This window comes from Solanum pennellii, chromosome 8, assembly GCF_001406875.1.
Source record: "Solanum pennellii chromosome 8, SPENNV200".
Taxonomy (NCBI): domain Eukaryota; kingdom Viridiplantae; phylum Streptophyta; class Magnoliopsida; order Solanales; family Solanaceae; genus Solanum; species Solanum pennellii.
Window position 1 is genome coordinate 68,056,738 of NC_028644.1, and position 14,423 is coordinate 68,071,160.

Consider the following 14,423-nt stretch of genomic DNA (forward strand, 5'->3'; position numbering starts at 1 on the left):
AAAGTAAGAATAGACACTATCTACTCATAGTTAAAGTAATAAATGTGGTGTCTACTAAATTCGTGACACAATTACTTCTATGAAGTATGTGATTCCTATTAAATCCACACATGAATTAACAACAGCTCAATATTTTAGTTGCATAGAAAGAAAATTCACAAACAGCAGATATTGAATAATAAAAACCTATAAAAAGTAAAGACATCAATAAACTAGTTATTAACCGAAAATTTACATCAATATTACACATTAGAAAAAAGTACCTACACAAAGACAACTCAGCTAAAGAACTAGAGAGGGAGGTGGAAAAGAATTGAGGGGTGATAATGCTATAATGGTCGACTACATTTTAAGAAATCCAAAAGGTGCTCAGTAAAGAGAATTGTATGTGTAACAGGTCGCGATAATAGAGGCTACGCAAATCAAAAGTGAAGGGAGGAGTGTGACGTTCAAGAGCTTACTCTGTCCCAAATACCCAGCAAGGGTTATGGTTACATCTGCAATTACCCGAGCAAATGTGCCAGCTTCGGTAGACAAGAGACCTCCATTGTAGGTTCCACGAGAAAGTCTGGATGACATGACTCGAGAGAGGAGCGATAGATTGACACCTGATAACATCAACCAAATAAATAGAGAGATTCAGAATACAAGTAGTGTACAACATGTACCAGACATCATCAGGATTGAATTATTCGTAGTTTATGCTAGAGAGTTCGGTTTATCCAATTCAAGAACAGTTAAGAAAGATACAATCAGCAGGGTTAGGCTCATCATGGAAGATCTAACGGAAGGAATCAGTCGTGAAAAGTCCAACTTGTCTTTTTTCATCAATTAGTATCTACGCCTCGATCCACTTAGATTGAAAATTTTATTTCTGTTATATAAGAAATGAGGCTTAAAACTACTTTAAAAGAGTTCTTAAGGTGAATTAGTTTTCTAGGAGAGCATTCTTTTAAGGAGTAAGAAAATATAAGGCCATACGTCACCCAGTAACGGATCCACTTATCCAAGACATGCTACTGTAAACCATTAAGCCTAGTTTCTGAAATCAAAGTCATTTAGTTTGTGATATTTGGATAAGCTTGATTATCGGAGGAGTTCAAAAAACATCATCTGTGAGACAGAAATGGAAAATAAACCTAAAATTATTGAGAGAGTCTAGAATGATATGATACCACTCTAATTTGGTTCACTAACCACCCAAAGCTAGTAACCTTATTTTGCTTTGTCATATTGATAGGTTCCATCGACAACACATACGTTTCTTAATGAGGAAAAAAAAGGGGACAGGAGATGTCTTACCTTCTAACACTTCAGCAGCTACAAACATTATAAGCCCGGAGCAGACATATTGTGGCACAGTGTATGGGCTTACAATATGAAAGCTCCCAAGAATACCAAGAAATACCATAATTTCAGATGCCAACAAAATTTGCCTGCAAGCCGAAGAAACTATCAGAACCCCATAGCAAATATTCTAGTTGCAGGATCTTGATTCTGTTATCGTGTGATTAGATATTGATTTTCAAGAAGTGATTGCAATTTTAGTAGAACAAACATATAATAAATAAGTGAATATACAAATTAACATGGATTAGAGGCGGAGCCACAACAAAGACTATCTGTGCAATGATCCACAAGCAAGGAATTCAATGCACTAGAAAAGATGGAAGGCCCAAAAAATAAACTCTTGCACTTACTACTGGCTGGAAGGAAGCATTCCGATGCAAGTAAAGGGAAGTTATTTCATCGTCATTATAATGCATCAATGTGAGCACCAAAAATTTATATCCAGGAAAATTTTTAGAAAATCTAGCCTCATGTCCAGAATGTAAGCATCCAAAGCATGCTGAGGTGCAAAAGATATTACCTGTCCTCAAACATATTACTTATGTAGCTCCCAACAACAACATTTATTGGAAGAACCGTGAGGCCAAGACATGCAAGAAAAATTGCCACAGTGCCCGTTGACCAGCTAAAGTAATATGTCGTAACAACACTGGATTCTGAAAGTAAAATCTCCATAGCATATTTCAGCATGAAGTAGATTAATAATTGAACCTGGAAAGATGAAAGAGTCCAGTCACCATTCATTTATAGTTAAAATCTTAAAGCAGATTTAAATTATACTTAATATGGTTTTTTTTTCCCCATATGCATACAAAGAGAGATCCATCCTTTTCATTTTCTTCTCCTTCCCTTTCTTGATTTCTCTCTTGGCTATGATGAGAAGGCACTGTCCGATCAGACATACCATTGCTTGCTAGTTGTATTTTCGTTTTTAGTAAGAAAAGATTATGTACTAAACATGCACAGCTTTCAATAAGCAAATCACCATTGTTAACCTCCATCTGTATTATAGGTGTATATATTAAGATAGATTACATCCATGTCCTACTCACTGTCCTTATTTCTTCTTTGGCATCATTATTACAATCTTCACAAAATGACAAATTCCTAAGTTCAACAAACATAAGGGAGTATGTTGTGGATAACTCCCAAGAGAAAAACAGCCATTAAGCAGGAATGCAAGCAATGTCAATAACCCTTTTTTTTTTTGCTCAATGGACTCTATCTAGAGTTGGAAACTTACCTTCACCGAAGGTGTAAGTAATCTGTATGCTTCAGCTATAGAGTTGGCTGGCTGACGAGATTCCTCAGGAGCTTCTTCACTCTCATCATATTCTAGGTCATTCTCATCATCTTGTTGATTGTCCTCCACTTTTAAGAGCAATGGTTGTGTAATGCCACTTTCAAGGACATCATTTTCTACTGGTACAAAAAGAAAAGGTTAACCATCAGCCTGTATTTAAATACGCATTCCTGCTCTTACATTTCGACAAACTTTTTTTCCTGGTTGGTCTAATGTAGAGAGGTTGTGGACCATAGACCCTCGGCTCAAAAGAAAAGAAGAATTCAAAGCATGATTACAAGAAAATAAGATAGCAAAAAACAGGATACAAAGCAAATAGAGCAACAAATAGTAATAAACATTAAATAAAAAAGAAAATAAGTGATTCCTAAATATGGTTACGATTAAGGAGGGGAGGCTAGCCCCGTGTCTCTCCCACATAAAATGTGACAACTCTCGTCTACCTACCAACCTCCTACCCTAATGTTTGACCTCCGTACCCTCTTATCTACAAGAGACATGATCATTCCAATACCATGCAACAAAAAGTTCAACATACCATTATTAGCAGGTTCTTGAGGACCAGTGTTCACTTCAGTTTCAGTAGCAGGTTCTCTGAATGAGATCCACAACCATATCAAATAGACTAACCATGCAAAAGCCATGAGCCAACCAGGCAAAGTATCTTGATTGAATGTCAACTTGTAAATCTTAAAATTAGTTTGGAGTAACCCAGCAAGTGCAGGGCCACATGCCATCCCAAGAGCGCTAGCACTGACAAATCCAGCTGAAGCCTGCATCCGGATTTTAAGGGGCACACAGTCACTGATGTAACGTCGGTTCACTGCTCTGGCAGAACCCAACCTGAAAATTCAAGAACATAATGGAGATGGAATGAAATGAGAATGTAGAGTGAAGATGGGAAAGCAAATGGTTTACTATTTTCATTAGTATCATTTCATTTGAATCTTCACTCAAATGACCCTGTAGTATTCTAGACTGAAGGTGGTTAGTTTACCTGGTCCCAAAAAAAAAACTTACTTCCACTGATACACGACAATCAACTGACGATTATCCTAGCATACTGCAACTAAAGTATATTATGTGAAGTTTTTAAAAATTATTAAATGCAAAAAACATCCTTTGAAGTCCTCAGATCATTCTCCAAAATCAATTCAGCACAATTTTCATCTTTGACATATCGGAATATTAATTGTCTGAAAGATGTTAAATTCTCCTCTCCACACCCTACCATCACCCCTAAAAAATTTCAAATAAATATCTAAAATATTCATCACAGATTACCATGTGCATGTAACACATGCATAAGTGCACAGATTTGAGGAGAGAGAGAGGGAGACCTACCCACAAAATATTCGACCAATAAGGAGAACTGGTATTGAATTGAGATCATAAGCCAGTGCATACATGATATTCCCCACAAAGAGAACTATACTGCTAAATACCAGAGGTCTGAAATAAGACCTGTTTGACCAAGCACTGAAATACACAGAGGAAAAGATCTGTGCAATAGCCATGGCACCGATCACAATCCCACAAACTGTTGCAGCAGCACCAAGGCTCATAGAATAATCATCTGCTGTTGGAACAATGATATATGTATTGACCATATAAAGGAAGGTATTTGCCAAGTTTAAGATAAGTGACATAAAATGGTATCTCTGATCATCAACTTGTTCTTCAACAGGAGTTGGAAACTCTTCTTGCATGATAAGTGCATGTTGGGCCAAAAAGTTAAGGAAGTTTGTTGAATGACTTAATCTATCAACAGCTGCTTGCAATGAATCAACAACAGAATCCTGCAAAACAATTTAATATATAAGAATACAGTAGGAAAAGCCTCAAAATTATTTGTTCAAGAAACTAATATGCACAGAGGATTTACGAAATCAGCATAATACGAAAAGATCATTGGATATAGAGAAAAACCTGGAGCGGAAGAGAAGGCTGGTCATAAATTGACAAGTAGCTTCCTTGACGGTCCTGAAGGTCAGCAAGATTACGAGATATTGCTCCAACAACTGCCCCTAGCCCCTGCAATCACCATTTATGGTCAGTAGCGCCCACCTTGAAGGCTTGAACTATTGTCATTTGCCAGTGAGATTTTTCTCTAGGACAAATCTATTAAATTTCTGAAGGAAACACACATTTTCTCATCACGAATACTGAAGATTCAATTTTGCATTGTGTCTAGCTCTTCTTTTTACTTTTCTCATTAAAAATGCCAACTAGAAATTGCAGTAGTAGTTGATGATGTAGAACTGCAGCAGTCATGTTATTACTAGTAGAAAAAGATGAAAGAAAAAAAAGTAGTAAGTTGAGTTTATCATATTACCACATGCTTGAAAACTTGCTGAAGTTGGGAATAAGGATGATTAGCCCGGGTTTTGACATAATAATCAGTGAATCGATACCCAAAACGTTTGTCAAATTTCTTGAGGATCTTCCGCAATCCAATGGCATTTATTTCAACGAAAAAAAGAAGCTTCAGAAGATCACGGCCCACGTCTCTATAAGATTCGCGCAACTCAATTATTTTGGATATATCAGGCTGTTCTTGAAGAGACTCTTGCTGTTTATTAAGTTCAGATATCCTGCTTGCCAGCACTCCTTGTTGTTCCAACATAAACAGAACAATTCTTTCAATCTGCAAGAGTTAAGAAAATTACAGAAGCTTTCATGTTTTCCTTCTTAAGTAAAGATATAGATCCCACAGTGTCACAGAGTGTTACTTCCATATAAGGAGCATACTTTTAACCACTGCATGAATAAGGTATTAGCAAACAGAAAAGAACAGGCTAATTCCTGAAGACTGCCATTGATGATTGACCTATCGGAATCCCTATTCAGAACACAAACAGAAAGGTGCAGAGGGGAGAGAAGACACAATAGCCAGAAGAAAGAAATAAACATGGAAGAAGAAGGCATGGACTGAACCATGATTGCTCTCCCAGGGAAGAGGAGGTGGGAAAAATACGAGGATTCCATAACATGCTTATTATTCAGATTAGACTGAATATTCACTTTCAAAGAAACTCGGCACATAGTCAGCATTTGGGAGAAGGATGCCTTTATCAGTCACCTAAAAGAACTTGCAGCTAGTTTACCTGATTTAGTTGAAGTAGGAATAGGTACTTTAAGAGAGATCAAACTTTTGGTTTGTTTAAAGAATAACAAATGCATTGGTGAGCCTCATAACTTACTTTTATAGTACAAAATGTTAGGAAAATCTGTCAGAAAAGATCAACAAACCAACCCTAACCTGATTTGGCTGATATGCACATTAGAGATGCTAGTGCACAACCCTCATATTCTTACCTGATTGTCTAGCATCCGTGAGAAATCCTTAAGAACATGTCGACGATCGAGTGATCCAGCTTTAATTTGGTTATCGTACTGCTTAACCTTTTTCTTCATTAATTTGTAGTTGATGTAATATCTGGAAAGTTAAAAAGAATAAAGCTCTTCAAGTATACAAAAACCAGTCAATTCTGACAAAACAATCAAATATGTCTCTGGATTCAATGTAAAGCTTTTTTGATTTTCCTTTTTTCCTTTACTTCAAGAGGTAGGGTCTAATATATCTCTTTGTTTAGCTATTTTCCTTTACATGTCTCTACATAAGTCTGCCTTGTCTCTTTATTATCACAAAGTAATGTGTTTCCTTAACCCTCCCACAAGTTCACTAGTTGTTTTTTTCTGAAATTTAACTCACTCATTTAATTGCGGTTAAAACACTGTCCAGATCTTCTTAACAGAGATTGTGTTCTATTGTTATACAGCAGATGTTATGATTTCACTACATGTCACTCATTTAAACTGTATAAGCACTGGAAAAACTACTCTCAAATGTAGCAAGTTGAAATGCATTTAACATGCTCCCATGGGAAGTATCTTGTGTAGTCAAATCACATATGTGTACCAGCGAAAGAATGCATGCTCTAGTTTCCAGCAAGTTTAAATGAAAGAATGCTACAACAACTAGGTCTATATAAGGGTTGTTCAGCATACCCTTGCCATTCTTGGATCTGTCTGTCCTTCAACTTTTTTCCAAAAGCAACCATTTTTTCACTGTAACCAAAAGAGAAGGAGAAAGACAAGGACATCAGTTTTTTTAAAAAAGAAAAAAGACAAGCAGAAAATTGGACAATGAGAAACTGTTTTCAAGTACCATAAAGCTAGAACTGATTGCCTGATGAAAATTGAAAAGGTAATCCCACCAATCCCATTTCAATATAGCACAATTCTTACTGAAACAGCTGATCACCTAGAGGTGTCAAATTCTTGCTATGGTTTTGGAGAATGAAATCTTCTAGAATGCATAATTGATGTGCATCACCAAACCATAGTTTTATACACATATATCAATCTATTTATGGGTCAACAAATCATAATATGCTAACAAAAACTTATGAAACAGAGACAAATCCAGAGGAAAAGAAACTATTAGTTCAAGTTTGAGGCCAAGCATTGTCCACTGTGGCCAAAGATAAGTTGCTCATTCTTCATGCATAGTTTTAGTTAAAATAAACATTTAACACATTTTCTTCGGAACATCCCCTGATTTCATACTCAAAGAAAACATGACAGGTCAGCTTCACAATTGAAGAGAAATGCTTAACTACTGTAATTTATGCAGAACTAAAATGACAATTATATCAGGTGACCAGTCGTGCGGTCAAGATTTTGAAAACTTTTTAGCAAATTTTGAGTCTGAAGACATCTCTGAGTGAATAACTGCTTCATATTCTTGCAGCAATTTTCTTCTCTTATTTTATGACAAGGAACATGTAGCAGTTACCCTTTGAGTGCACACAGTGTAAACCCACTCCTGTGCAATAGCTCGCGGACCACACAGGAGAAGTAAACCGCACTAGGCAATTTTCCTTTCTCACATGTTATGCCAAAGCTTACACTCTCATATATAACCATGTTCTTTCCATACTAATCCTTTTTCCCCCTCTTTTTTGGCCTTCATAAAATCAATATTGTGTAGAGAGACTGTACCAGGTTTACTGCCTCTAGGACTAGGGACCTTACAAGTTACAAACATGTCAGTAAATGACAAGTTTCTGAGATGAAATTACTGCACCTAACAATCAATACCAAATCTGAATAGCATTAAAATGACCATTTACATTTCAACCTGCATAAAACTCACATACTTACACAGTTAGACATCTTAATTGCAGGTCACCACAACAACTACTACCACAACCATTAGAAAAAACATTTACACACGCATAAAAGTCGAAACCAAACAATATCGCACACATCAATCAAGCTGAATACTCAGTAACATAAAATAAATATAGAAGTCAACAAAAAACTTAGTGAGCCATTCTAGAGAAAATTCGAAAAGAAATCCCAAATTCCAGTAAAAAAAAAGAGGAATTACCGTAGTACACAGCAAAAGTTCCAGTCAACAACACAGAAATAAAGAGGAATACCAGTAGTACACAGCATCGAAGTTGACAGTTATTTCACTCAACAAAAAAAAAAAATTATTAAAATAAATACAGTATATCAGCACAATCTAGGCAGATACTTCAACACTCAACAGCTACGCCGTACTATTCAAAACTCGAAAAAACAAAATTCCAAAATTCAGCAATAAACACATCAATTTGCAGTGGAGTTAACAGTTCCAAATCAATACATTCTGGCGCATGCATACATATCTCAGTTTAAACTACTGAAACTCGTTTTGCTTTTGAAAGCATATCTCCGCATTACCTGAAGATGACGATTCGCCAAAAGCAGCCCTTAGATAAGCATCAACAAACCCGAGCACGAGAGAAAGTTATCTTTCTGGACGAGATTCCGCAACAGTTTGGAGAGAGAATGAGGATTTCTGATACACAAAACTTTAGATTCGAATATTCGAAATACTGTGTGTATATGGGAGCTGGAGCATATAATAAGGAGATTGGGAGAATGATTGATTGAAAGAGGAGGTGTTGAAAAATGTGAGAAGGGAGTATATGGCTGTTAAAATGACTCAGCACACGAGATCTCCTCTTGTTTTTTTTTTCGCACCTAGCGTTAAGATATTCATATTAGAGCTCTTATTTATACACATTAAAATTCAATCTCTGAGATCAATTATTTTAAATTTCCAATATGGAAAAAAACACTTCTTATATAAACAAAAAGATTTATACGCAAAATTCAATTTGATATTTCTGATTAACGATAGAGTAGGGTCACTCGTGGTGATCTACCCTTTTGTTTCTCCTTTAAGCTTTTTTTAAGCGATCTTAACACTCTGTTTGAATCATTGTTTCATATTGTATTGTACTGTGGGATAGATATAATGTTTAGCTAGGCTGTGTTGTTCGTTGCTGTTTAATAACATTTTTATTGTTTGTTTTGACTGTATCGTATTGTATTGTAAATTATAAATTTACTAAAATATTCTTAGTTATTCTAGGGTCGGAGGTAAAAAAGTATTATAAATTATTATGTCATGATATAACTGGAAAAACAAAATTAAGTAACAATGGAAACACATCAAATCGGTTGATCTATAAAATAGGATTTTTCATTGTTATGTAAACAACAAAATTTAACAATACAATATGATATATTTTAAGTAACAATCGAAACAAACATTGTAGATATGACAACTATACAATACAATACAATAGAGTAACAATGATTCAAACAACGTGTAAAGTTAAACCACAATTATTAAGATAACCTTGGATATCTATATTGGAACAATGAATAACTAAAAATATTTATTTTTAATATGAAATTAAATGTTATATCAATAAAATTTTAGTTCACTCAACAGATATATTCTAGAATATTTTTATTTGGATAAAAAGAATTAAAATTATGAAAAATGCAAATGGAAGTTATATATCAATAATGGATTTTTTAAAAAAGAATTCAAACATAAGTTACATCATTGATACAGTTATTTCTTGCACTCAAAAACATTGAAAATCAAATATGATACAGTGTAAATGTTTATAAAAAAAACATTTTATCTTATATATACTGGTATTATTATTGGTCAAATGTTTTCTTATTTTCTGATATTATACTAATTAAACATTACATCATGAGAATGCTAATAAACTCAAATGTTAGTATTTATTAGCTTAGGAAAGTAAAAGGTTTGAGCTGAATTAATGAGGATTAAGAAATTTTAAACTATAAACTTGTGATTACATTAACTAAATAAGAAAAACAACAAATATGACTTTTTATGTCTTGTTGTGATTAAAAAAAATGACTTGTTGTGATTATTTGAATTAAGATAAAGTATTATTTTGAATGATTTCGATAAAAGAAGACTTTGTTATAAATTTGATTTATATGGATTTATTTAAATTTATTAAGAAAGTTTTAAGGAAACAAAATAAACACATTTAATAAGTTGAATTTAAATAATTAATATTTCAAATCTTAAAAAGAGAAAATACATTTAATAAATATCTTAATAAATAAAATTCAAACCTCTACCAAATGCAAAGAAATATCAATCTTTTCTTAGTGAGTGTATTCAAAAGAATATGTTCTTTGATGAACTTTTTTTGCGATATTACTTTATATATTTCTCTTCTGTTTAAAGATCTACGATATTAAAAATACTTACTATTTTCTTCTTTTTTTTAATCTCCTTTTTCTTTTTGTGGTTCTTAGTTTTTATTTATCTTACTATCACATTTCTTATTATTATTTTCATAATTCTTGTTCGTCAACCCATTTATTTTCTTCAAAAAAAACTCCCAATAAATGTTACTGGAGAAGATGATTTGACTCGTTATTCAGTAATTAATTTGTCCTCACTTCTTATTATGTTTCCTTAAATTAAAATGAAATTATTTTGCGCAGTCTAAAGGATATAAAATATTAACAGAAATTTTAAAACGGTATATAAAATTTTACATAAACCAAAACAGCAAAATCGCTAGAACAACGGCGATTTCCTCTGTCGGAAAAAGCAAAATCGCTGCTAGTGCAGCGATTTTGTAAAATGTGATTTAAAAAAAAAATTGAAGAAAATGTTGCCTAGGCAGCGATTTTCGTTTTTTTAATTTTTTTTTTTGTAAAAAAATTAGCAGCGATTTTCTTGATTTTTTTTTTTAAAAAAAATGAAATGGCAGCGATTTTATTTTATTTTTTTTTAAAAAAACACATTTACAAAATTGCTGCAGTAACAGCAATTTTGCTTTTTCCGGCGGAGGAAATTGCTGTTGTTCCAGCAATTTTACCGTTTTAATTAATATAAAATTTTATATACCATTTTAAAAATTTTATTAATATTTTATACCTTTTAAACCCCGAACTCTTATTTTGTTGTGGTTGAGAAAAACAAATTAGTTTTTGCTTTTCAAATGCATGTGATATGTGTCTATAGTTACTGCAGTGACGCTCTTTCTTATTCTGCACTATTTTGTACCATGTGAAAAAGAAATAATGTATTTGGCGGGGCACACAAATTTACAAGGACAAAATTACATTACTAATTGTTGATATTTTTTTAAAAATAAATTCATTCGATATCGAATATTAATATTAAAGCTTAACTAATAAAGATAAAAAGAAGTTATTGCATCTCATTATTTGATTATCGTATATTATTTATAAATAATAGAATGTTCAAAAAAAAGTAATATTATAAATAGATTTTCATTTTTACCTACTAAAAAAATTTTTCTATATTTTATTCAAAATATTAATTATTTATATACCAAGTCATATCTCTAAAACATAATACGAATTAACATTAATCAATAAAGGTAGTGAAATAAAATGAATACCGTCATATTAATTATTATTTTCTTAATGAATATATATCAGTGTATTATTTCATACTTCGAATCACGCACTACACTATATATTTTTTTTTTTGAGTGAAGCTCTCAATATGATTTTCTCCGATATCTCTAATTAATGATAAAGATAATTTATTACTGCACCACAATTCATATTACTTAAAAACAATTATTCGAAATGATGAAAATAATTCATCCAATATAGCTTTTATATTTTTAATATAATAACATAGACAAAAAAACATATTGACTCACAAAGATCCGATCTATATATATATTATGTTGTTATCTAAGCCAATATTATTTTATCACATGCAACTCTGATGAGCATGTCGTTTTCTATTCATTTTAAACATGCAAAAGACTTTTCCTTCTTATGCAAATCATAGTTCTCATCATTAATATATACGTTGAAGTCGATCAATAAATTATAATTATCAACTTATCATACTATTACGAATTAAAATAAAATTTAAAAATATTAAAGTATATTATTAAGAAGAAAAAACACAAAAACCAAAAAAAGACATATTTACTAAGAATTTTTTTTTTTTTGGGGGGGGGGGGAGTGTATTTAAGAGCTAGTCGCTTTCATATTCATATCATATTATATATATATACACACAATTGGTAACAAGATTTTACGAATAAAATGATTTTATATAATGAGTTTGGAAGCCTTAGGGTTGCAAGGGAATAAAAGCACGTATTACTCCATAATTATAGGAGTAAGAAAATAGTCTTATGATTCAATTTTTTTTAGATCAAGTCAGTAAAATTATTATTTATCGTATATTTTCTTTCTATCCAAGTCAATCATTATATTATCAACATCATATCACGATCGCTTAAATTTAAATAAATTTATTCATTAGTACTCCTTTGGAGTTGGCAAGGTTGGGACCACTTATGGTTATTAGATGAAGAAAAAATATTTATTTTTATTTACTAATTAAATATAATGTCATTTATAGAAACCAACCATCATGTAGGGACAACACATAGATGTAGATTATTATTCATATTTGGCCTCTCCTTGTCACTTCATCTTGACCTTTCATTTTCATTTTCGATGAAATTATTTTTTATTTTAACATAATATTACACTAAAACGAATCTCATATTAGAAAAAGTGGAAAATAAATAATTTCATAAAATATAACTTAAAGTTTATATGATAATCGTGTTTTTTAAGGCTTAATATAATGTAGCCCGACTTGGATTATAACATGTCTCATGTCTTTATTGCTTTAAATTATTGTACTATATGCTTAGTTGGATCGATAATATGCTTTCATTCCATTGAATAATTGTACGATACACTATTTTCAAGTAATTAATTCTCTTTAAGGTCCTTTTTATATATGTAAGATCATATTGTCCTTTCCTTTTAAATACCTCAATTTCTTAATACATATATCACTTGATTTAATGAAAATAATTTACATTTCATAATACTTCCACTTTTAACTTTAGAGTTGGTTATATAAACCTTCCTAAAATGTTGTTGTTAATTACGTCTTAACTTTTAGAATTTAGAATTAAGTGTTTATCGAAAATAATCTTTTTACGCACAAAGATAGGATAAAGTCTCATATATCTTACCCCAATTGTAGGAGAGGACTATACTGGATATGTCATTGTATGTTAAAAATTACCTATGTAGTCATTTCATTCCTTTTTGTATTTTTTACACCAATAATTTTTTATTATTAGATGTTGCTTTCACATGTTGGATTTTTGTGCACTTAAATTTCAAGGATTTTACATTTTCCTTTTAACTCAACAAAATTTGTTGAAAAGTAAACACAGTCAATACGGTAGTACGGTATGCTATTTGAAAGATCCAAGAAAATTAAATATAAATAATGACAAATATAAAACAAAAGGCAATTTGGTGTCTTCATCAATATTCTTTTCATTTCTTTTTGTCATGTTTAATCACAATTTAAATTCATGACACTTATTCAGGTTATCTTTTGAATTATATCATCATCAAGCCTAAAACGCAATATCTAGCTCATTTCAATCATTTGAGATTCAGATACTATTGATCCAACTAATTCAAATATGTGGCACGTAAAGTTCTTAAACATCATTTGTCTATAGCTTAAGTTTGATAATATTCCCACAATCATACAACAAGTTGAATGATCGTTTAAATAATTAACTCTCAAACACGTTCGTGAAAAAGTTTTTGTCTTGTTTTATATGGACATAAGCTAAAAAAGAATGTCCTAATGAATATAATTTTTGGAGGAAATTTTCCAAACAAGAAGGATCACTAGATGAGAATGAAATTGTGACCTTGTATTTCAACTCTCTACCCAATTTGATTGACAATAATATTAGAGGGCTCCATTTATTTATAAGTCAATTAAAGAACCACTATCAAGTGGGGCACTCCTTTGAATAACAAATAATAAAAAATGAATACTTATTGCAAATAGACAAAATAACCTGCATAAAGATGTGGTACAATCTCAATTAAACTCGGGTTTGAATTCTGAAAATGAAAAAAAAAATCTCATAAGGAGTCTTTGACTCTTTTAAGTACATAATATGCAATACGAATCTTATTTAGTCAGACCAATGGATGACTATATATTCATATATTTCACATCATATCAACAATTTTAGCTCGTTTCAACCACAATCACTTAGATTGTTGGTGTCAATGGGATTGTATTAGGTGATGGTTGTGATTGTGTATAATAGCTAGTGGTGATGGTAGCAGATGATAGCGATTTATAACCAATTAATAGTGATCGTTTATCATAGTTATGGTGGACGATTGTGATGTATAATTATGGTGGTAAATAATGACGTTAACTGGCAATTTAGAACTATTTTTTGATGATTAGATAATTGTGGTGGTAAATGATGATGGTTTAGAATGATGAACGTAAATGATAGCTAATAGTGGTGACAACTGACACATGGTGATCGCTACGATGGTATTTAGGGCTGAAATGGGT

The 14,423-nt window shown here is 31.9% G+C and overlaps 1 protein-coding gene across 3 annotated transcripts; it reads right to left on the bottom strand.

The window, feature by feature from the left end:
- Window positions 1–171: 171 nt before the first annotated feature.
- On the bottom strand, window positions 172–8,714 carry LOC107028686 (SPX domain-containing membrane protein At4g22990-like). Of its 3 annotated transcripts, none has more exons than XM_015229854.2 (11): window positions 8,390–8,714; window positions 6,665–6,724; window positions 5,972–6,092; window positions 4,989–5,300; window positions 4,583–4,687; window positions 3,998–4,452; window positions 3,192–3,496; window positions 2,594–2,769; window positions 1,871–2,061; window positions 1,303–1,436; window positions 172–608 (listed from the first exon to the last, which is right to left on the bottom strand). In XM_015229854.2, exons 2-11 carry the CDS (start codon window positions 6,715–6,717, stop codon window positions 370–372), a joined length of 2,091 nt encoding a protein of 696 aa, XP_015085340.1. In that variant the 5' UTR covers window positions 6,718–6,724; window positions 8,390–8,714; the 3' UTR covers window positions 172–369. The 3 variants fall into 3 exon arrangements, with proteins under 3 accessions (XP_015085340.1, XP_015085337.1, XP_015085338.1); XM_015229851.2 differs by having other exon boundaries at window positions 2,594–2,772; window positions 8,390–8,713; XM_015229852.2 differs by lacking the exon at window positions 8,390–8,714 and adding an exon at window positions 6,825–6,918 and having other exon boundaries at window positions 2,594–2,772.
- Window positions 8,715–14,423: the final 5,709 nt, after the last annotated feature.

Excerpts from the sequence above, each read along its gene's own strand:
- LOC107028686 (XM_015229851.2), bottom strand. The coding sequence starts at position 6,717 with ATGGTTGCTTTTGGAAAAAAGTTGAAGGACAGACAGATCCAAGAATGG. Across the intron at positions 3,497-3,997 it reads ATTGGTCGAATATTTTGTGG|GTTGGGTTCTGCCAGAGCAG; the intron begins GTAGGTCTCCCT and ends TTGAATTTTCAG. Across the intron at positions 2,062-2,593 it reads TACTTACACCTTCGGTGAAG|GTTCAATTATTAATCTACTT; the intron begins GTAAGTTTCCAA and ends TCATCTTTCCAG.